A 21816-nucleotide genomic window follows, 5' to 3' on the forward strand; every position below is an offset into this window, starting at 1 on the left:
AAACGCACTACTGTACTGCTGGCAGTTTTGACTATTTCTGGAACTCTATTGGATTAAAAATAGATCAAAGTGAAAATGCATTAATTCTTTCAAACATGGTACCTGAATTTTAAATAGCCCTCTCCTAATGCAGTTTTCCTCCCCTATAATCCATTCTATGTTAGATAATTGCTATGGTTACATGTATCTGAAGTTGAAAAAAACCAAAACAAACCGTTCAAAACCACTATAAACAGATCAGACCACCAGCTTCTCCTGGATCAAAACTTGCTAAGCTAGAAGAATGTTTGGAGCTTCTTCACACAAACAAGCATAGCAAAATTCAGTCATGAGACTCTTCTATGGGAGATCCAGGCAAAACAACAGTGTTCCTAGTCAGGAATTTTTCTATACAATGAATTCCCATGTAACAAAATTCTTTGGCTCAGAAGCAGATTTCCATGGAGCTGCCACAACCAGATTTCCCACTCAGAACTCAGAAGTTGCTCTGTCCATTTCATTCCACATCAAAGGATACTGCAGTGAAACCTCTAAAGAAGGCAAACAATTGCCAGGGACCTGCAAATTGCCATGTTTTACCCTCAAAGCACAGCAGATAATTAACATCTCAGTACTGACATACTGCAAATTAAGCACAAACACCCTTGAGGGCCACAGAAAACTATCTGCTGGTTTCTTTCCTTGGAGTAAGACCAGTCAGTGTGACTGATAGGTCTTGGGCCACGTGCAGTGAAACTGGAAGCTGTTCAGTGCTGTTGCTAGGAGACTCCAAGGTAAAACTACAACATTCACTCCCCAAACTCACAGCAGTTCTTGTAAAATATGTATGATTTAATACCAAAACACAATAAGCCTTCAACATAACCTAATTGAATAATTGCATCTCTCCTCTGCAGAGGAAGAACAAAAGGTCACATATTGCCCAAATTACAGAATAGGATCAGTTCAAGTGGGACCACTTAGAAAAAAAGATAACCACTTAATCCCTGACACTACTTCATGTTACCCTCTCTTCTATCAGTCATACATGGAAATGAGTAAACAGAAGAGCACTGAAGCGTAAGAGAAAAAAAGCTAGGTATCGTTTCTCACTAAACCAGAATCCAAAATAAATTAAGGTAAAAGCCACAGTCTGAAGCAGCTCCTCATCCAGACAGCTATGAAAGAGATACCCAAGCTGCACTCGTTGATTACATGAGCTCTTTGAGCTCTGTGTGGCTAATCTACATTTGTTACACACAAAGCCTCTTCTGATTCACATGAAATAAGCTCTCATCATTCTGGGCCTTCTTTATCACTTTTAAATGCTTTGGTAACTTTGCTTCAGTAAGGTCAAATGGAGATGCAACGCTTTTAATAAGTAACCAATCAGTATGAATTATCAACATACAGGTCAGTAGGAGAGACAGTAACATTCACACACTGGCTTACTTGCCTATTAATCCATTTTCTGTTTCAAAAGCAAATTTGATGCGTTCTACTTGTAAGGGGTCTTCAATAACCTGGCAAGAAAGAGAAAGGTCAATAGGAGTTATGCTTGATACCTGAGAATCTATACTATGAAATGCTTTTAATCACCTCAACATGAAAAACAGGAGACTTATGAAGTTTCATATAACACCAGATTATCAAGAGAGCAATTTAAAAAGTAATAAAGACCTCAAACTGAAGGATCAAAGATACCTGGATGTTAAAATTATCAATGCAGTCCTGTTTTTTTTCCATAATACATCGATAAAAATTAGGTCCTGTACTTAAATGTGCAAGTCTTTACCATTCACCTACCAGTATCTCATGGAGTAACTGGAATATATTTTTCAATTCATGAGGTGGAGCAGTTTCCAGCTGAGTCTGCAAGTAAGAAATATAAAATTACTTAGATAGTAAAACGTGTGGACGACAGAATTACCAGACTTTCTGAAAATTAGTTACTTTAAACAGCAGAAGTTAAACAACCACAAAAAAAACACCTCTCAAATCCAGTGATTTGTACTGTTCTGCAGATCCTAGCACCATTTTAACACCTAAGACACAGTATGACCAAAGCCTAGAAGAAACAATCTCTATCATCTCTACCTTGATGAAGTGTAGCACAGTAAAGGAGAAGTGCTCATTACAAAAGCAGCAGTACACCACCATCTCAATGACAACTGACAGGGATCCAGTTAGCTCTCGTAACGCATACATCACCTAACAAAAAGATAAACAATTTCAGACACAGCCATACAATTATTTTCAAGAGATGGATCATGTTTCTAACAGAATGTTAGGTTTTTCCAGAAATGGTTGCTTTTTCTTTTCTTCCCAGCACCTGCATGGCCCAGTGAGCTGAACCTCTTCACGCACAGCACTCCACTCAGCTCCTGCTCCCCACCTCTAAGGGTCTGAGTCAAGCATGACCCATTAAGTCACAGCGATCCAAGTTAGCACCTCCAACTAACATATGGTAACTGACTGCATAGACACTTGTAAAATATGTTCTTTGCTAACTTTGTAAACACTCATACTAGACCTTAAAGCTTAGGGATTTACTAGAGTAAGGTGTCAAGAAGAAACAGAAACCAAAGGTGCTTTCTTCTTTAGGGTCAAGGTAAAACCCACATACTCCCAGCTGACTGCTTTTTAACATTTAGTGCTTTTCACATAAAGATACTTCAAAGAACTAATGGCAGACAAGCCTTTAGGTTCAAGCAGGGTAGAATTTATAACAGATACCTCCATTAAGTAAGGTTTTCCTTCAGACACGAATAACAAGGCTTCCACTTCTCCATGGAGCGTCAAAAGTGGACCTGAAGTAGTTATGCTTAGAGGTGGACGCTGCTTAAAGAGACCAGGAGCTGTAACAGCAAATAGAAAAACAATCCAGCAATAAATCAGACTGTTCTATACACCTTGAAGACACTTCTGCTCATCTGGCATCCTGTCATGTCTAATGATGGTCACCTCAACTAGCCTGTATGGTACCACTCCAGACTTCTGTACTGACATGCCATTTACATTAGTGACAACATCGGGAGATAACCACAAAAAAGCAAAAGCAGGACGTTCATATTTACTATCAGGACTTTGAGTCTTAATTTCATTCCCATTGTTGCACATTCAAAATGTTTATCATTCTCCTGTTACTTTACAGTTTTTGACTGCCCCCAACTCCAGAAACTTTTAACCTTTGACAGACATCAAATTATTCTTTCAAAAAGAAAACTTCAAATGCTTCCTTCAGGGCACTGAAGATCTGAACTCATTTCTTTATTATGCTTATTTAGATATCTGTCTCTTGTACGAAATATCCAGGAGAGCATTCTATTTCTTATTATTCAGTAGCTTGGTCCAGATATTCCCCTTAAGACTAGCAAAAGACATAACAAATGCAGGCAAAGTACAGCCTGGCAGGCTGCAAGTCTTCCCCAGACGAGTTGATTCATCCACATGAAGAAAGACCTTTTAGGCAAATGGGGCTGTGTGTGTTGGAGGGAAGGGCATAATAATGTTCATCTCAAGATTTTTTTCCCCACCCAATGCCTGTAAACGCTGTTTGCTACAGCCTCTCAGTACTTGTACAGAAAAATAAAGAGTAATCAAAGGTACCTGCAAACCAGTGTCTTAAATTCGAAGTGATTTTATTTTTCCTCACTGATGCCTAAGTTACTCCCATTTAAAGTAACCAAAGTGAAATGTCACAGAAGGTAAAAATGCAATTCTTACCAACATTTCTTTGTGAGGAGACGTCAGAGTGCAAAACAAGTAGCGCCACAGTGTTGTGAAGATATCCAAACTCACGTGCTTGTGCTGAACTCCATCTGCGGTTCTGTTTGAGCCAAAGGAGAGATTTAATTAAGTTTCATTTAATCAAGTTTCAATTGATTGATTTAGTCAACTCCTGTTAAGTCAAAACAAAGCAACGTCCTTAACAGCCCACCTCTGTGTTTCAAGACTTTGAATGCATTGAAAATTTTATTATCCCAAGAATGACACTCACTTCTGTCCATTTCTCCACATTAACTACTATGTTTTCTATGTTAACTACTACGCACACACGCAGTCTTTAAGACTTGCATGAAGTTTGCAGAATAATCCACGGAAGAGTCTATTTTATCACATGAAAAGTATTTGCCCATAATGTAAGCATCTTAAACCCTGAATGACTACATAAGCTTTACCTGATTACTCTGACGATTAGGACCAAGGAGAAAGTTGATCATGTGCCTCAAAGCAGAGTGTCTGAGAAGAAGACTGCTAGCTCTTATGCCCTGCTGTTTAGACAATAATAAAAAGTTACATTCCTATCCAGGTGAAGAACTAGTGCTGTAAGGCACAAAAGAAAAACAGTGCTAAACACTGCACCTTCCCTTAAAAAGGTGTCTCATTATATACAGCACATTATATAAACTAGACCAGAATTGCCACATGCAAAATAACTGTCATATAAAAGAAAAAAAGAATAGGAAGATAGAGAGAACTCATACTGGGGTAAACAGCACAGTTCAGTCATTCATTCTGCTTCCTATCTGACAAAAACTATCCCAGACCATTAATATGTTTTAGAGGAGACAAAACCCAAACAACGAAAAAATCACCAAGAAAAAAAAACCCCAACATTCAGAATCTGGACATCTTCAATAAGTATACACTGCTTGTATATTTTTGGATGATTTTATCCTAAATCAGTGTTCAAAGACACTTATTAAGAAGAGAAAAAAGCAACCCTGAAACGAAAATCAAATACTCTTCTGGAGGAATTCCACTGTGCTGTTGAAAACTTCTACGAAGATGGATGACTAGCTGTTTTACTACAGTTCTTTAAAATTAAAGTAACATGAAAAAAATATAAATGGTTGCTTACCTTCTGCACAAAATTGTTGAATAGCAAAAAGTACTGAGCACAGTTTTTGCAGTTTTCAGGAACATCTTTATCCAGTAGAGCAAGTAGCACCTCCAGTAACTGATGTAGACTTTTTAACTGTGAAAACAATTAACTTGAATTCAAATGTTTGTCTCCTGCTTAAAATACAAGAATTCCTACATTTTAAATTTTGGGTTTGATTAACAAAACCGTAGGTATCATCAAATATGCTTGCTGTGATTAATATTAATAGTTAACATAGGACTGCAACCTTACCATTTTTAACTCTGAGTTAACGTGCATATATTAAACAGGAAAGTAAGGAAAGCATTAGCATGCAGATAACTTGCTTAAAGAAGTGGAACTCAGCAGTTACATAAGTTTGCAATATTCTTAAAGCGATTCAAATTACTCATCAGTCAAGTGGTAACTGATGTTTAAATGTTCCTGTCATTATAGTAATATAAAATAAACCGGATTAGAAGTAAATCATAACTCAGAATCTCAGGCTAACATAGCACCACATTCACGTATGCAGAAAGCAATTTTAGTGTTTACTTTACATCAAAGCACATGAAAGGCATTAGGATATTATTACATCTTAGTTAACAGATAGCAACTAACAGCCAAGAGGAAGTAACGAAAAGCTCTCAAGCTATACTGTAAGTGTTCATCTCCCTACTATCCTACTCAACTTGGAGGACTTCATAGCAATCTTTCCCTAAAGCTCTAAATAAGGAAAATTTTATTGCAGCCTATACAACAGCAGTGCCTAAAATCTGATGCAAGAAAATTACTTCAGACTAAACAAGACTTGACACTCAAAAGCCCCCACTGAGACCTCAGTCAGTAATGTTTTCTGTCATCTACCATATTTCTTTGCGTTCTTTATACAAACGGTCAGGTCTCCCAAGGGCAACAGATGAATCTCAAGCATTTTTACAAGCGACCCCTTTTCACATGTTTCCTGCTGGGTTTTCCTACAACGAGCCAAACAGAACAATGCTACACTTCCCAAGCTTACTTGCCAAGATTTTGTAATAGAAAATTAAACCTTTGAATAATAACCATAGTCCTAATCTCTCCTTGGAACAAGATGCCCAGTTACTACTGCTATGGGCTTCTGAGTGAGGAAGAAGTTAAAAATTAAAGCTGATTTCTAGGATCTCTCAGTTACAGAAAAAGAATAAATTTCACGAAAACAGTTTCCAAACTTTCAAAAAGAACGTGATGTCAGTTTATAAAACAAGCTGAAGTGAGGCAGGAATTGTTTACACCTTCAAACTTAAATTCTAAGAATTACAGCAGCATATTACCTTACAGGGTAGGGAGAAACAAGAATTAATTTATTCAAGAAAGAGCTACAAGCCTGTAAAGTGTGTGAGCCTTCCACCTTGTCATTTACAAAATCATGTAACATTGCCTTCAATTGGAAGCAAGAGCTGAGGTAGCGACAATCAACAGCATCATTGGTGGGGAGGTGTCACTAACCTTCTCTTGATAAATCAAGGCACTGTCGAGGGTTTTTTCAAGAACAGTGGCTACAGCAACTCGCACCTCTCTCACACTGCATTCCAGGAGGAAAGTTCTGGAAGATAAAAGGTGAAGCTGCAAAGAGAACTGGAATCAACGTGTACACACAATTGCTATGGTTAAGCATGGTATTTATCATTTAAAAAGGATAACAGTTCAAATACTCTTGGATCATACTTCTGTGGATAAGCTTTAACTTATCTTCCTACATTCCCGTTTGTCACAACTAAAACCTATACTACTACTATATAATTACTTTCAAAGAACAAAAAATCTGAAACTAAGAGGTACCATTTCTAAGAGGTACCATATGATCCTGTCTTTCAGTGAAACTTCAGAGATACTTTTCTTTAGATTGACACATCCCTCTCTTTTATCAGTTTTCCAAGAGTTTGACACAGGAGTTTTGAAAACACCTATTAGCTGATCTTGGTGGTGAGAAAAATGTTGTAGTTTCTGTGATATGTCAGATACGTATTTAACTTATCTTACCCCAATTCACCACATTCTCCTTTCCCTCTATTTGCAGGAGTGACTAGACAAACACACTCCAAGGCACTCCTCTGAATTAAACACCTGCATCCTTCACATACACTGCACCATTTTATTAGATTTTCAGAATCACTGAAAAAGCTGTACATAGGAAAATACTAGAAGTAAAAACCTAAGCGATAATTTAGAGTGCCTGTTTAAAGAATGCGCATAGTCAACTCCTTGGCAATGCACCAGTGTAGGCCAGATCATGTTATTATGAAGCTTCATCCATACAGAAGACACAAAACACCACACAAAAGTCTGAATTACCAGTACTTACTTTACAAGCTCTCGTCCCTCTGGCCCAACGAAATATTCAACTAACCACTGACATGCATCAATGCTTTTGGAGAGCAGTGCATCTATGGTTGCAATCCACTCTTCCGTATCAGCCCTTTAAAAAAAAAGGGAGGAACAAAACCAGGGGTAGTAATGAAAATCACCTCCAAAACCTAAGCAATGTTTCATATCACGTCTTCCTTTTTGGTAAACCAGAAGTGGCTTTGCCACAGTCAGCTCTTACCTGAGTTTCTTCTTGGTTCGGAGATAGGTTTGGAAGAGGAATTGGACTGCCAGCTGTAAGCTCACCTTTGCCATGCATGGATAATAAGGATGTTTTACCTTAGTCTGAAAGAAACATTAAATTTACTCCAGAGCATAACTATGCCTGCAGCACTTATGCTGCCTCCTATATATATATGAACATGTTCTATTCAAGTAATTGGCTTCATTTGGAAAACAAAGCAATCCATATTCTTCTGTGCTAAAACCGGTCTCCAGTGCTGACTATGCTAGTCTGACAAATATGCTAAAACAGGAACAAACTTACTGTAAGGCCCACTAAGTCCGTAGATTTCATAAATTTAATAAATGCTGGTTTGTTTATTAATCAGTAACTATATTCAGAAAAACTTTAGTAGACTAAACTGTATTGAAACAAATGAAGGTCTATCAACTTCAAGGTGACTAACACTGGTTTTTGGATATTCGATAGAGAGGGGAATTTCTGTCCCTCTAGAGCTTAGTTTGCATCAATTTAAAAAAGTATTATTTCATAAATTTTACTATGCATTTACACAATGGTATTTTCCCACTTCTGTAACAAGAGGCTGGAGTCAGCTTTGAGACAGATGCTATCAACGTGAAGAATTATAGGTGTTAAGGAATTTCTCAGCTGGAAAAGCAAAGTCACATAAAAAATTTCTCTTGTAGTTTTCTTGTCATGGCTCTTCTGTGGCCCTGTTTACCCAATATTTTCCCAAGTACTCCAAGATTAAAATCTAGTTACTTACAGCATTCAGTGAAGCTAATGATAGAACAAAACTGAAGTAGTCACTACTGTATACATCTCTATTCTTCATAAATTTCAGGTTTTCGTCTCTCACCATCTGTAGATTTTTTTTTTGAAGTAAAAGAACGCAAAAAAAAGAAGTTATAACATTACCAAAGAACATTTCTCTAATGCTTCATCTTACCTGTGTGTGGTGTTTAAAAACCAGTATCAGACCTATTCTGTTAATACTACTGTTCTGTTATCACTCCTTTGGTGGAGGGCAAAACCACATGGGAAGCTTAGATTCGTATAAACCAATGATTTTCTTCAAAGGACATTGCAAAACACAGGATAACTGACAGACTTAATCACTGGACCATTATGGAAAAGGAAAAGGAAGAAGCTGCTGCTAAATTCCATTTTTTGCTTGCTTTTAACAGAATATCCCCCAAAAATCCTTCAAATCTGAAAGCCTTGCTTAGCAAATTTACATGTACCATGGTATGCCAGTGATGTACTAACATGCCAAGACCCCCTTTATCAAACAAGATTTTGCTGAAAGACTCTCAATAAATTTGAGCCACATTATGTTTATTGTAGTAGCACAACCCCAGATACCGGAATGCCTAAAGTGAGTACCAGTGCCCTGGTACAGGTGGAGGGCCGTATATAGCTGGCACAGTTTACTGTGTAATGTTGGCATTCCTGCACACACACAGATCAGCAGGGTGGTGTGTGCTCAGAAGGCCAAATACATGCAAGACTGTGCCCCCACCACACCTGCAGGCCTGCAGACAGACCTTCCTCTTATGACAGAGAATGAATACTGAGTCTACCATCCTCTCATTGCTCTGCTAGTGCCATCACACCTCCGTTACCAGCTCTGACTTGTAGTGCTGCCTTCAACATCTTTGTTCTCCCACTGGAGAACACAGAAGATTACGTAAGCTAACAGACAGAATTAGCTGGCTGCGGTTTCTCTTAGTTTTCCTCCCTTTTACATTGTTGTGAAACTTGAGAACTAGAGGATAACTCATTTGTGAATTCTCCATTCTTCTTCAAACGTACTTTAAATGAAGCATCTTCTCTGCTCTCATCTCTCCCTGTTTGCATGCTGACTGCTGCTGCATCTCATGTTTGACTACTTTGCCTGCAGTTTTTTCAAAGCAAGGAATGATGGGTCAATATTGTGAAAAGGGACAGCAAAACGTACAGTAATGTATCACTGCACAGCTTGTTAAGAACTTCATATTAGAATCTAGAGTTACTTTCTAGCTTTGTTCTCAATAACTGAGTTACTTCAAGGTCACCTTCAAAATTGTCGTCTTCTTCCTATGAGCTTAAATTTTGTATGAATAGCATTTATTTGCAACTTGCAGAGTTCTCTACCTGATATATCCGTACAGGCATTTTCTCTACAAAAAGCCCCTTTTTTTCTCCTTTCCGAACCAGCTTGGTTAAGATGGATAGGCGATCACTGTTGGGCCTGTGAGGTCGAGGTGATGACTGGGGTGAAATTTCTGGTGAAGATGGAGCAGATCTAAAATATATAGAAGCTCAAGGTCAATAACGAAATTCTATGACAAATCTGCAGTTCAAGTTTTAAAATAACAATAGAGCCAGTATCATCTTAAAGCAAATTCAGATGACAGTCTAAGTAATTTATGAGGCTGTCAGTCAGCCTGAATTTCTTATTCCAATGGTGACAGGAGTATGGAAGAGGAATTTATAAAACCAATAAAAGAATATTCAATTAAACAGCTTAAAGAAAACCAGAAGGATTGGTACACTCCTGTGTTGAACAAGAATTATTCAATTCCTTAGTTCTGCAGATAGGGTCTAGACATCAATATAGGATAAGCCTTTACAGACACAAGAGAAACTTACAAGGAGAGGTCCTCAGCTTCCTGACGCACAACACTCACTCGACTTTTCTTTGGTAAGACCGGAGAGTTCTGATCAGACACTCTCTGGTAAAACAGCATATAGGCGTTCCAGTACCGCCGACGTACATCAGGGTAAGGATTAGCTGATGAGAGAAAAGGCATTCAACAAAAGCCTTTGAGGGTTTAGCACCCTCTTCACTCCTACATGGGAATGAAACTGGGTGTGCAAGCAATAGACTGTGCCGTACGAAGTTATTTCTCAGATCAAAGCATCAGTCTACGTTAGTGAATAATAAAAAACAGTGCACACACAAACAGCATATGTATTTTAAAAAGATAACCATTAGAATTACAAAGTAAGTGAATAATGGTGGAAATATGTTTGGAATTAATTCCTTAAAGCACTGCAAAGTTCAACTATACGATCCCACACCATGTTCTACACACATTTTGACTAGCCTAAAATAAGGCCTGTTTTGTGTTTTCTTTAAACCATTTTTAATAACATGCCATTTTACTTCTGGATCTCCTCTGCTATTCAGTTCGCAAAGAGCTGAACAACAGTGAATATGGTTCAATATTTTAGGCCATAGCAGAACATATTAGGACATAACAAGTGATGTCCTTCAGTAAATCAGAATCAGAAAAAAAATGTTTGGAAAGGATTATTAGATCATGTCACTCTAAGTAAATATAATGGACTTAGCTCTATTGAGAACTAATACGAAACAAAGCTACTGTAAATTCATCTTCACTTCTGCTTACATTGATCATAGACTTTAGGTCTGTACTCTCCACCAAAACATTCATATTCCAAGGTTTCATCAGTTAACTCAAATTCTTCAACAACGGTGTCATTGAATTTATACCACTTTCCTTTTCCACATCCTCTGTAATAAAAAAAGAACAGAAACAGAACAGAAGCAATATTATTTGATTGTCTAGCAAAAAACAAACCACCCCAAATACCCTAGCAATGAGAACCTTGAACTCACATTTGTTTTGACAAGAAAGAGAAAGCTTAACTCGATAAAATTGGATTCCAAAAACCAATTGATTAAAAAAACAACAGAAGCACATCACTGAGAAGTAAGTATCACAGGAAGTCCTCATTGCAATACAAGGCACGTAAGAATTCCTGATATTTTGATAACGTGGACAACTCTGCTAGGTGTTAAGAAAGACCAGTGCTTCCAAAAGAGCTCTGAATGGCTCACTATACCCTCCCAAAACAAGTAGTCTTTAGACTGCTCTCAAAGCCATTATGCGAGTCTTCTTGGACATTACCTCCTGTCCTTTATAAAAGAGTAGTAATGCCCTGCATGTGCCTGGCCACTGTGAACAATCACACCAACAAGCTCATAGTTTTCAGTAGGTGCAACTTTCTTCCTTGGGGAGCCTCCGCTTCCTTGATCTGCATTTCTACCATTGTCCCCCACTTCCGAGGACGAATCCTGACGAGCCATCCCTGACACAGTGTAAGGCTCCATGTTCAGCATCCAGGGAAACTGTGAAGAGATATTTTAGATTGAGAGATCTTGACATGCACTTGGTTAATGTAATTTTTTTTAAGAGTTGTATTAATACTCCCATATTGGAAGTGCTAAAGGAAAGCATGCTAGTACAACTTTTAATCCTTATGACACAGAAGTTAAATAAGATGTCTTTGCAGAGGCTTTTGCTTTCTGAAAGTACTCTGAGAATGCTGCAGGCAAAGTTTGTAGAAGTACTTATTTTCTGTACCATGATCACATTGTAAGCTTTCTACATATTCAAGAGTCCAGCACTGAAATGTGGAGGAAAGAAGGGAGTATGAATAGGAAGGGTGAGTGCACCCCACTCCACCGAGTGGAAGGGATGGTGGGAATGGGGAGCATAACCAATAGTTTTCTTACCCTTATTTGTTCATCATATTTAATAGAACGACCGCTCTCCCAGTCAAAGCCAAATCTCATGAGGTGAATCACCAAAAGGCTTGGCAAGACCTTGATGCATGTGCGCTTCACTGTAGTTCTCTTAAAAAGACAAAAGAATATCACCTCTATCTATATAGCTCAAGCAAGCTAACATTTTTCTATAGAAGCCTGATTCCAACCATCTTGAACTGATGCACAATACAGCTACTGAAGGTAGGATGACCATAGGATGACTGTTAACACCTACAGACAGGGTACTGTGGCAGTTATGTTTGTGCAGTGGGCTGGCATGTTACAGAACATTGTACCATCCTGCCATCCCTCTAAATGTTTAGTCCACAATATGAGTTACAAGAAACGAAGAAAGCTATTTACATGGAATTTGGATTTAACTTTTTAATTAAAAAGAGTAAGTTGTATTTAAATGCGGCTTCATGTGACCATGCAATGCTTAAAATATCAAGCTACAGCTGAATACTCTTACATACATTAAAAACAATACCTTTTCTTTGCATTTTTCACAGTAGTATGCATTACTTCCTTCCAAAACTTCTCCTCTAACAAATTGATCCAATGATATTTCCAAACTTTGACATGAAGTCACACCTAAGTTGAGAGCCATGAAGGCTTCCTCACGCTCATACCTAAAGTAAAGAAGAAAAATGGTAAAGACATTGACAGAGAAGAGCCTATGTGAAGTACATTAACAAGACATGCGTAGGAAATACTGCGTTTGCCCAGTAGCTATCAACAGCAACGATGCTTACAGTCAAAGGCATATTACTTTTTGTGCTATTTTGACCTACATATTGTAATAGTTATGGCAGCACACAACAAGTTACCTAATGCAGTAAAATTAACATTACCTGTGAGGACAGTCCTTGCAGATCTTCTGATCAGAAAAGATACCTTGAAAAGTATTCTTAAATATTTGGTCTCTTCCTATTTTCTGTTGAAAATAAAAAAAAATTAGACATCAGTTATATATATATATATATATATATCTATTCAGAGTGAAAGACCAAGTATACAGCATGAAATTTAAGCCTCTGAATATTACTTAGATCACAAAATAGTTAAATGGTTCTCTGCCTTCTTTTCCAAAGAAAAAAAGAATGACTGACAGAAATGAATAGACTTGACTACCAAGAGAAACATGTAAACAAGGAAAGAAACCTGAGGTTTTTACCTTGAGGTACTCATCCATTTGATCTATAAGACTGGTAAAGAACTCGTAAGCATCCTGTTGCTCTCGAACATAAAGTTCCTTATTCCACATCTTGAAGATCTATATCAAGTATAAAGAGGTAGCAGTTCCATATAAATATTAAAAAAACTTCACCGATAAGCATTATTTCTACACATTTTGACTTTCTGAGGTAAAACTTTATCCCTAGAAATTCTGCAAAGAGAAAAAGGTAAAAAAAGTTTAAGTAGAAAAGTATATATTCTAAACAAAAATATTACCTTCCAGAAGTTCTCAGGTACATAATACTGTAGCTTGCTTTCCATCAAGTGACCAAAAAGAGACTGAACTTGATAGAACACATTGTCATCTGGATTGTCTGTATCATCATCAATGGAAAGCAGGGCCTGGGAAGAAACAAATAACTTCACTAACTTTGCCAAGAACTAATACTTCTAATATTCTACTCCTACTTGTACTAATATTCTACTAATAATACCAATACTAGGTTTTCATGACACAGCATGACAAGTTAAAAGTAATCATTTGTGTGAGTGTATATGTTTTTAGTGTATATGTGCTATGTATATGCACTATATATATTTATACATAGACACTATGTATATACACACTTTTTTCTTTAAAGAAAAACAAGAATTCATGTTACAAATAGTGTGAAATGAACTTGCAGCTCAGTTGACAGTTAATTTTGAAAAAAGGACTTTACAGGACACTGAACCAATTACCTCTGGGAGACCAGGTTGCATATATAGCTGCTGGAAGACGGCATTCATGTAACAAGTAGCACCACCATTCTTTAGTCCCACAAATCCTGAAATGGAGCGACTATCCACTGGGGGAAGATACTACAATGAGAAATATTTTGTCTTAATAAATTATAGAACACGTGAGACTCCAACATTATCTCTTTTATAATCACCTTTATAAAAAACTTGTGCTATTTTATGGAAAACCAGGAAAACTAATTCTGAAATATCACAAGAGCTGTATTTGTTCATTTATACAGTTAATATTCAGCATAAAACTGAAAAAGCAGCCTAAAACGTATCTAAATGAAATTGGTGATAGTTAGGCAACACTTCTTTCTTACACAGATAATTGACAAAGACTCACAAGAGTATTTGCTTCTCAGAAAGATCAACTAGGTCTTCATTTACTCGTCTGCTTTTTTGTAATTTTAAATTAAAGACCATGTTCAGTAGATCATACAGTACTAATGCTACCACACACTAATGCAAATTAAAAAAAGGCTTCTTGCTTACGTCAAACTCCTTGGTAAGTGCAGGGTCACACTGGTGATGCATAGAAAGCAGCTCTTTTGTAATAAGCTGAAGATTGGAAGGTGAGCTATCAGCCAGCATTACCAACACTTCATAGGCAGCTAATCGGCTATCTGCTGTACTGCACCTAAAAAGCAAACCACAGTTGAGATCTATTTTTAAGGATTACTCAATTATTTCTAATTCTAGAAAGCCATATTACTCAGAACAAGTGACAATTGTTCAAAAGGACTAGTTTAAATGCTAAAAAAACTCCTGAGAGACTGCGGAGTGTTTTTTTATCTTCTTTCTTGGGGAGGCAGAGGGGAAGGAAAGCAATCAGAGGATGAGCAGCCCCAGAAACACTCCTTTAAATAAGCCTTTCTCACTGACATGGAGATGTCTGTGCTTAACATTCAGTAGCAAGGAAGCAAGGTGCCCAAGAAAGACGACAGTTTGTTCCACCTCTGAGGACTAACAATCAGATTCTCTCTATTACTGTAACACTGGTGGAGACAAAATGACTCACGTACACTGAGATGAGCTTTGGAAGAGCTAGACCAGACAGCTTCCTTGCTTGGAAGTGGCGACCTTAGACCTACAGTGTGCCAAACCAGTAGAAAACACTTTTACTTAACTCTTCAACGGATCAAGCACACTAGCCCTTTCTTCTGAAGGCCAAAGAAAAGGCTTTATTTAAGCAAACGAGAGAATGCTTGAGATGAACAGCAATGGAACAATACATTAAGGTGTAGTTAATAAAATGTAGTTAAAGTTAATAAAAATGCCAGTTACTTACATGAAACTTTAAAAGCCTATTAAAGATGCCAAGAACATGCAACTTACAAAAAACACTATTTGGACACTTATGTAGGAAATGTATAAATTGGGAAGGTATGCTCTGGAGAAAGCTCCAACATTGGTATGAACTCCGTGTATCTATAGCCCCAGTGTGACATTTACATTCATGAGTACTTGGACAAAACCCATGGCAAACAAAAAAAGCAATTTTTACTTTGGATGAAAGTCTTGTTGACTGATTGCAGCACTGCCTGCCGGGGAATGGCTGTTCAGAATAATCCTGGACGCTCTGAAGAGGAAGTCATCCAACAACGGCTTAATCAAAGATGAACCTGTAACACAATAATCCACATCTACTGTTGAACACATTACATACTGAACTGCCAATGCTATTCCTTTCAGCTCTGTCACTCCTAATGATATAATTATATATCTTCTATCTTCAACACGTTTTCTACGTAATTTTTAACACTGTGCAGAATTCATGCTGGTCTAGCCACTTTAGAATGAAAAAGGAATACTTACCAACCATTTCCTTCTCTGCTCCACAAAGTGAAAGGAGAGTCTTGATGAGCCTTAAGTGTCCTGCTAGCAAGATGTTATCAGCTTCACTGGTCTCACACTCAGCTGTGCGATTGGGTTCAAAGTTGTCTAGCCAGGTGATCTCATCTTCTAACATGGCAGCTGGGCTTATCTTTAGCTGTTCCATTTCTGATGCTACAAGATAAAAAGGGACATCCGCACAAAAAGATCAGCAGTTCTATGTATGTATAAGTGTAGAATTTAAATACAAAGGTCTCAAACAAGAGTAGAAAGCTTTTGAACTGGACTTCCACTCATGTGCTGTTATGTTACCGACTAGGAAAAAATCAATGAGAGAATTTCCCAGGAAAGGGAATAGATTCTTGGAAAGGTTTCTTGAATTAGGTCCAACTGAATTCTGAGAAGGTACAGGCAGTGTGGAGTGGTAATATGTTTGTATGTATATCCTCCTTATGGGGAAGGCGCTGCAGAGATTTACTCTGCAAACTGAGGATACAGGTAGGTATTTCATAGCTCCTCATGGGGGAAACTGACATACATATACTACCTAACTTAAGGTTCTTGATTATCTTACTATAATTTTTCATCTCTGAACTTCCATCTGAAGGCCTAACAGATGGTCTAATTTCCCCTCATAATATGTAAAAAGTGCACCTTCTGCACAGGAACTCATTTCACTTTCCAAGAGGAGTAACTGCCTTGCAGTTACCAAACACCGAGAATGGCCCATGTCAGGCATTAACAACACAGAATGGCCAGCACACTGGCAAGTCACAACGAGTTAATCCTCATAAAGTCTGCATTCTGCATCTTGTCAACAGAAGGAAGACATGTCTAGAAGTTGCAATCTGAATAGCATGTTTGTCTGGGCAGTAACCTAAATGTACTTACATGTCAGGTCATCCAATAACTGACATCTCAGGTCAAAGTATTCTGTACACTGGGACAAAAGTCTAGAAAAGATACAAATAAAAGAATATTTTAGAAAAAAGTTTCTAATTTTAGTTTAAGCAGTTACCTTTAAGGCCCACGTGCTCTGTCCATCTAATCCAAGCATTGTAGCTGTCTCAGTAGTGCTTCTTTATGCATGTGCTGCAGCTTTAAAACAATTGCTTCTGATTTATTTATTTATTTTTGGAGTAACATTTAACATTGCTTTCTTTCCTCACCTCATAAAAGTTAGATATCAAATGGTAACACCAACATATTTCAGCTTCACAGTTACTCCTCTACTCAGATTCTTCTAGAAATTCTTCTAGACAAGTATATTCAGTAATTTTTGGCCAGTCAGGGACATGTCAACAGGACTTGAGCCTTTGCAGGTGTAATGGTTAACAAACAAGAAAACAGGTGAGGTTGGTTGTTCAGACATTACTGAAAAAGCTGGGCCCTTCCGCATCAATTTCTGTTCTGGATCTATACAACGCTATCAACAAAATTCAATGTTACTGTCATACATCCCATCACCTCTTCACCTCATTCAGGACTCTGGCCTCATTTTGACTACCACAAGAAAATCCTAGAAAGAGAATGCCTATTTAGCAACTATAGCCTCCGGGAAGTTAAAAAACAAACTGTATGAGTTCACAGAGGAAGAGCTGTACATTAAAAATCCAGCTTTACTTCCCTCCAATTTACATACTTCCTGAACTTTCTGGGGTATGACAGGCATGTCTACTTTTCAGAGAATTGCAAAAACAAAGTCCTACTCACACCTCAGAGCTTCCAAAGCACTACTGATTTAAAAAAGCAATAGGTTTCCTTCCTTAGTAAACACACATCTGCCTTACCTCTGGTTAATTCCTCTCATGATGCTGGTTGGTGACCAAAGAGGCAGCTGGGCACTGAGAATCACGCTCAGGAGAAACTGGTTTGGCTTCTGTACGTCTGGGTGAGTTGACGTGTCAGTCTGACTAAGGGTGTACAACTGGTCACAGGCAACACGACGAATCTGAAAAAGTATCATTGTCAAGCACAAGACCTTACTCAAAGGCTGCCAAAAATACACTTGTTTGGTTAGAAATCTGACAAAACCCAGACACCGAAAATCTTGTGGAAACTAGAGCATGAGCTCCACACCCACCAACCAGGGCTTCTCTATTTATAGGGATGTAGCAAACCACTTTCATCCCTCTGCTAACAGCTCTGATGCTTTATTAAACACAGACTATCAATTCAGATAAAGGGTGAAAAGATGCAACAACTTCATACAAAATAGGTGGGATGCAACGAAATGAAGTGTGTGGCCTGAAAAAAAATCTCTGAATTTTTGAATATCCAGAAAAATCTCAAATCAGAAAAAATAAATTTTAGTAGGGTTCTGACATTTGGAAGATTTTTTCAGAAGTCCAGAAGAGTCCATTAGATCTTACCCAAATCTTTTGAGACAATATTCCTTCACGACTTCCCCTTGTTGAGAAGGTAAGGGTACTAGTATTATAGCTTCTGTCTTACCAAAATGGAAGTTTTTTCAGACTATTCAAAGCACAGCTCTGTGCCTCATGGATTATACAAGCCTAAGGAATGCAATACTTCAACATTTGTTATCAATACAGCACTAAGTACTGGAATCACTAGCCATTACACAGAGTTTATTTATGCAAACAATATTGGAATACTTGTAATGAACAATTTTATCTTCAGACCACATGAAATGAACAAAGTGTACATATTTCACCTAAATATTTAAGAAGTTTTCAAAGACCCTTACCTCAGCACTTGGTGATCCAAGCAGTATGTCAATGATAAAATCAGCAACACAAGGCAAATTGTAAAAAGATCCTAGAACAGAAGAATACGAGGTTATCTTTTCTAGAATAAGCATTTGAAATCACTCAGTCTTACATTAAAATACCATATAGGACTTATATGAAATACCCTCCTATCAATACCAAAAAGCAAGAATGGGTATTTGCATGTTTCTCTATCTCCTGCTGTCAGAGATGGGCACTACCTCATAACAGCATTTTCCTTCTCCTTCCACCACCATTTACATTTCTTGTACACAAAGGTTCAAGTACTAAACATTAGCTGTGCAAACAGCAGCACGTGCAGAATTATGTCCTTCAGAGCCAGTACAAATATTTATATACTGGCAGTAAGTTAGTTTTCCCAGTGCATTTCACTAAGGCACAGCACCACATGCCTTGTTTCATGCCACCTACCGTTCAGTCCTGGGTATAAAAAAAATTGCATTTTTTAAATGAAATTGTGTGTTTCTCACTTGAGCTGAGAAGGTAACTTATAAATTTAGGAGTTTCTATGTTTTTTGTTTTTTTTTTTTAAACCATCTTCAAAAGCCTTTCCCCCCCCTACTTATACTCCAAATACCAAGCAATCCAATTGTATTTCATACCTAGCTGTTGACTGCGTAGCTGAAGGCAGGTTACTAACAGAGACAGGGCTTCTCCAGCAATCAAAGCATCTTTGGTAGATACAGACTGCTGTCTCACACAGATACCAGCATGCAGGGCTGTTGGCTCGCCTTCACTTCCTGAACTGCAATTACTTCCTGTATTAAGAAACGAACAAGTGCTATAATCCATTACATTTTTCAGATATCTTCAGCCCCTGGTCAGTTACCTGCAACTTAAGTCTTCTCTAAAAGAGACATGAACATACAACATTTTTCTCAGATTTGTGTAATTCAGCTTCACACTTCACAGGTGTTAAATTATGAATAAACCAAGTACTCTCATCCCTAAAGATGGCTTCCAAATGCTTTCTTCAATAAAGACATTTTAAAAGATGTTAGGCACAGTAACCTACCTGAGCTGCTAAGTCTGTTTCGAATCCCTGCAGGAAATAAAGTGTTGCTTTCTTTTATTGGCTGACTACTTCCTACGAGGTCCAGTCGTCCTGCAGCAGCCGCCCACGAAAGTCGCATGAAGCAAGCCACTGTGGAAGTGAAATCATTCACCTCCATAGTCTGAAGGAACAAGAAAGTGTTAATTCTGTGATGGTCGACAGCCTTTGTTAATCATAGGGATAAGAGGAACGTATCTTCTGGATCATGTCAAATTCACATTTGGATTTGTTCTTCTCTCTTCTCTAACCAGACTTAAGGATGCCTTAAGTTAGATGTTAAAATCCAGATAAAGGTAGGGAAGAGAGACTGATAACATGGATTTTCAGAGGCTTTTAAATAGAGCCTGGGCAAGAACTAGTATAGAAGGTAGACTTTTGACTGAAAATTCCAGAAGTTATACAGCTGCCACCAGAGATCACACTGCTACATCACCATAAATTATCAAACGCTTCCTTACTTGTATGGCAACTCTTGCTGCTGGTATGATTTCTTCTACCCTAATGGAGGATCTATCAGACACAGAGAGCTGTCGGTAGGATGACTTCTCAGGTGTTCCACAAATGGACATCTGCCTACTTCCTTGCCGGCTGACGTTACGGAAGGGGCGTGAGGACAATGCTTCTACCCCATCTTTAATAAAATCCTCATCCAGTAAGGTAGGCATTGTCTGGCCAACAAGCAAGAACCTACATTCACAGAGCAGAAATGTCAAGCTTATTTTTGAATGTTCACAGCAAGTGAATAACTGATACTTTGAGTTCTATTTCAAACTTAAATATTACAAGGGACAATCCAAAAGCCAAGGAAGTAGCACTCAATCTGATGAGAAGCAATTACTTACCTTGCAAGTTGCAGGCAGATGGAATAGACTCCCTGTCTGGTTTCATAGTCTACTTCTGATGGGATGGAATCTCTCTGCATCACATTCACCACCAAACTTAAAAACAAATCAATAATACAGGCTCTGTTTCAAAGCATTTCACTTAGGAAAGAGGTGCAATTAATTTATCTCCATCCTTCCCTCCTCTTATTCACTCAGTTGAATGCCAATTAAAACTGCCAAACTGGCAGCTTTGGAGACTAACATCCCTATTTTCCCCTCCTGCATTTACAGACTGGAGATTTCTGTTCCCGCTGGTAAATGCTTCAGGATCTATGGGGTACAGAAATTTAAGAGCAACACATACTTGACAATTTTGACACAATTATAAGCAGTGTTGCCAGGTCTTCCAAATGCCTGTACCTTATCTGAAGGGTCTGGATTTTGGAGATGGTCAAATTTAATTTGGTTCCTAATACACAATCTACGTTTTTGACTGCTAAAAACTGTCTGCTGGTGTATATGCAGGATATAGCATGTGTAATGTAGCCACCTACAAATTCGAACTAAAATAATGGATATTTCAATAGTTAGCATGTAACTACCTCTGTGTAAGCTACACTTCATAGGCTTATCTGTGCCTATCTTTATGTTGGTGTTAACATGATATACTCAGTTACATTACTATGGTAGCTATGGTATCTTTCCAGACACTGGTAAATGAAAGGATAGCTTTGGATGGACTTTTCCTCTAAAAAAAGCAGCTCAAAACCGTACAAGTGTGCTACAGCATGGAAAGCAGAACCACAAAGAACAGCTAACTAAATGAAGTGTTACAAATAGAGTCAAGATTTTGAAATCTAACCTCAAACCTCCTGCTCTGAGGAAATTTTCACAGAAAGACTTGGCACAGTTTCTTGCCATTTCGTCATCTGCAGTTGGCATCAGCTTGGAGCTCAGTACCTAAAATAAAGTATCCACGCATAAATCTTAGTATTCCTTTACTGCTGAAGGTCAAAACTATAGCAGAAAAAATCCACTACTAATGGAATTAACAATACAGCTCTATGAAGCTCTAGTTTGTAAAGAAATCATACTAAAAATATCCTGGACAGCAAAGACTACTACAGATATTTATCCTGTATCAAAGGGCATTTTTATCTTCACTGCTGTTTATTTACTAAGAGGATAAAGTACATACTCTAGCCTGTGAAATGTGTCTTCAGGCTCAGAAGGAACTCCTTAAGAGCACAAATCCTTCTCCTTTCTAGACTTTCAGTTGACAGCAGGCCATAAGTAAGCCATTTTTAGGGTATTTTATTAACTCATGTCTTCTGAAACACAATTGTATTAATTACTATTTTCTTTTTTTTTTTAAGAGATTGTCCAGATA

At 37.8% G+C, this 21816-nt stretch overlaps 1 protein-coding gene across 2 annotated transcripts in view; it reads right to left on the reverse strand.

The window, feature by feature from the left end:
- The window catches only part of USP24 (ubiquitin specific peptidase 24), a 61222-nt gene that overhangs the window by 5104 nt on the left and 34302 nt on the right, over window positions 1–21816 (reverse strand). For both annotated transcript variants that reach the window (XM_083846656.1, XM_083846655.1), the window contains 32 exons: window positions 21289–21386; window positions 20445–20540; window positions 20061–20289; window positions 19564–19723; window positions 19151–19306; window positions 18506–18576; window positions 17586–17746; window positions 16687–16748; window positions 15778–15969; window positions 15467–15584; window positions 14455–14599; window positions 13918–14037; window positions 13453–13578; window positions 13175–13273; window positions 12852–12934; window positions 12488–12629; window positions 11965–12084; window positions 11357–11577; window positions 10835–10959; window positions 10071–10212; window positions 9573–9723; window positions 8203–8298; window positions 7434–7537; window positions 7191–7304; window positions 6335–6431; window positions 4844–4960; window positions 4161–4253; window positions 3706–3808; window positions 2716–2837; window positions 2077–2190; window positions 1786–1851; window positions 1436–1502 (listed from right to left, as the gene is read on the reverse strand). In XM_083846656.1, the coding sequence (XP_083702782.1) occupies window positions 1436–1502; window positions 1786–1851; window positions 2077–2190; window positions 2716–2837; window positions 3706–3808; window positions 4161–4253; window positions 4844–4960; window positions 6335–6431; window positions 7191–7304; window positions 7434–7537; window positions 8203–8298; window positions 9573–9723; window positions 10071–10212; window positions 10835–10959; window positions 11357–11577; window positions 11965–12084; window positions 12488–12629; window positions 12852–12934; window positions 13175–13273; window positions 13453–13578; window positions 13918–14037; window positions 14455–14599; window positions 15467–15584; window positions 15778–15969; window positions 16687–16748; window positions 17586–17746; window positions 18506–18576; window positions 19151–19306; window positions 19564–19723; window positions 20061–20289; window positions 20445–20540; window positions 21289–21386 (3910 nt within the window). The remainder of the gene's footprint in view (window positions 1–1435; window positions 1503–1785; window positions 1852–2076; window positions 2191–2715; window positions 2838–3705; window positions 3809–4160; window positions 4254–4843; window positions 4961–6334; window positions 6432–7190; window positions 7305–7433; window positions 7538–8202; window positions 8299–9572; window positions 9724–10070; window positions 10213–10834; window positions 10960–11356; window positions 11578–11964; window positions 12085–12487; window positions 12630–12851; window positions 12935–13174; window positions 13274–13452; window positions 13579–13917; window positions 14038–14454; window positions 14600–15466; window positions 15585–15777; window positions 15970–16686; window positions 16749–17585; window positions 17747–18505; window positions 18577–19150; window positions 19307–19563; window positions 19724–20060; window positions 20290–20444; window positions 20541–21288; window positions 21387–21816) is intronic.

Source organism: Anser anser (genome assembly GCF_964211835.1).
Source record: "Anser anser genome assembly, chromosome: 8".
Lineage (NCBI taxonomy): Eukaryota > Metazoa > Chordata > Aves > Anseriformes > Anatidae > Anser > Anser anser.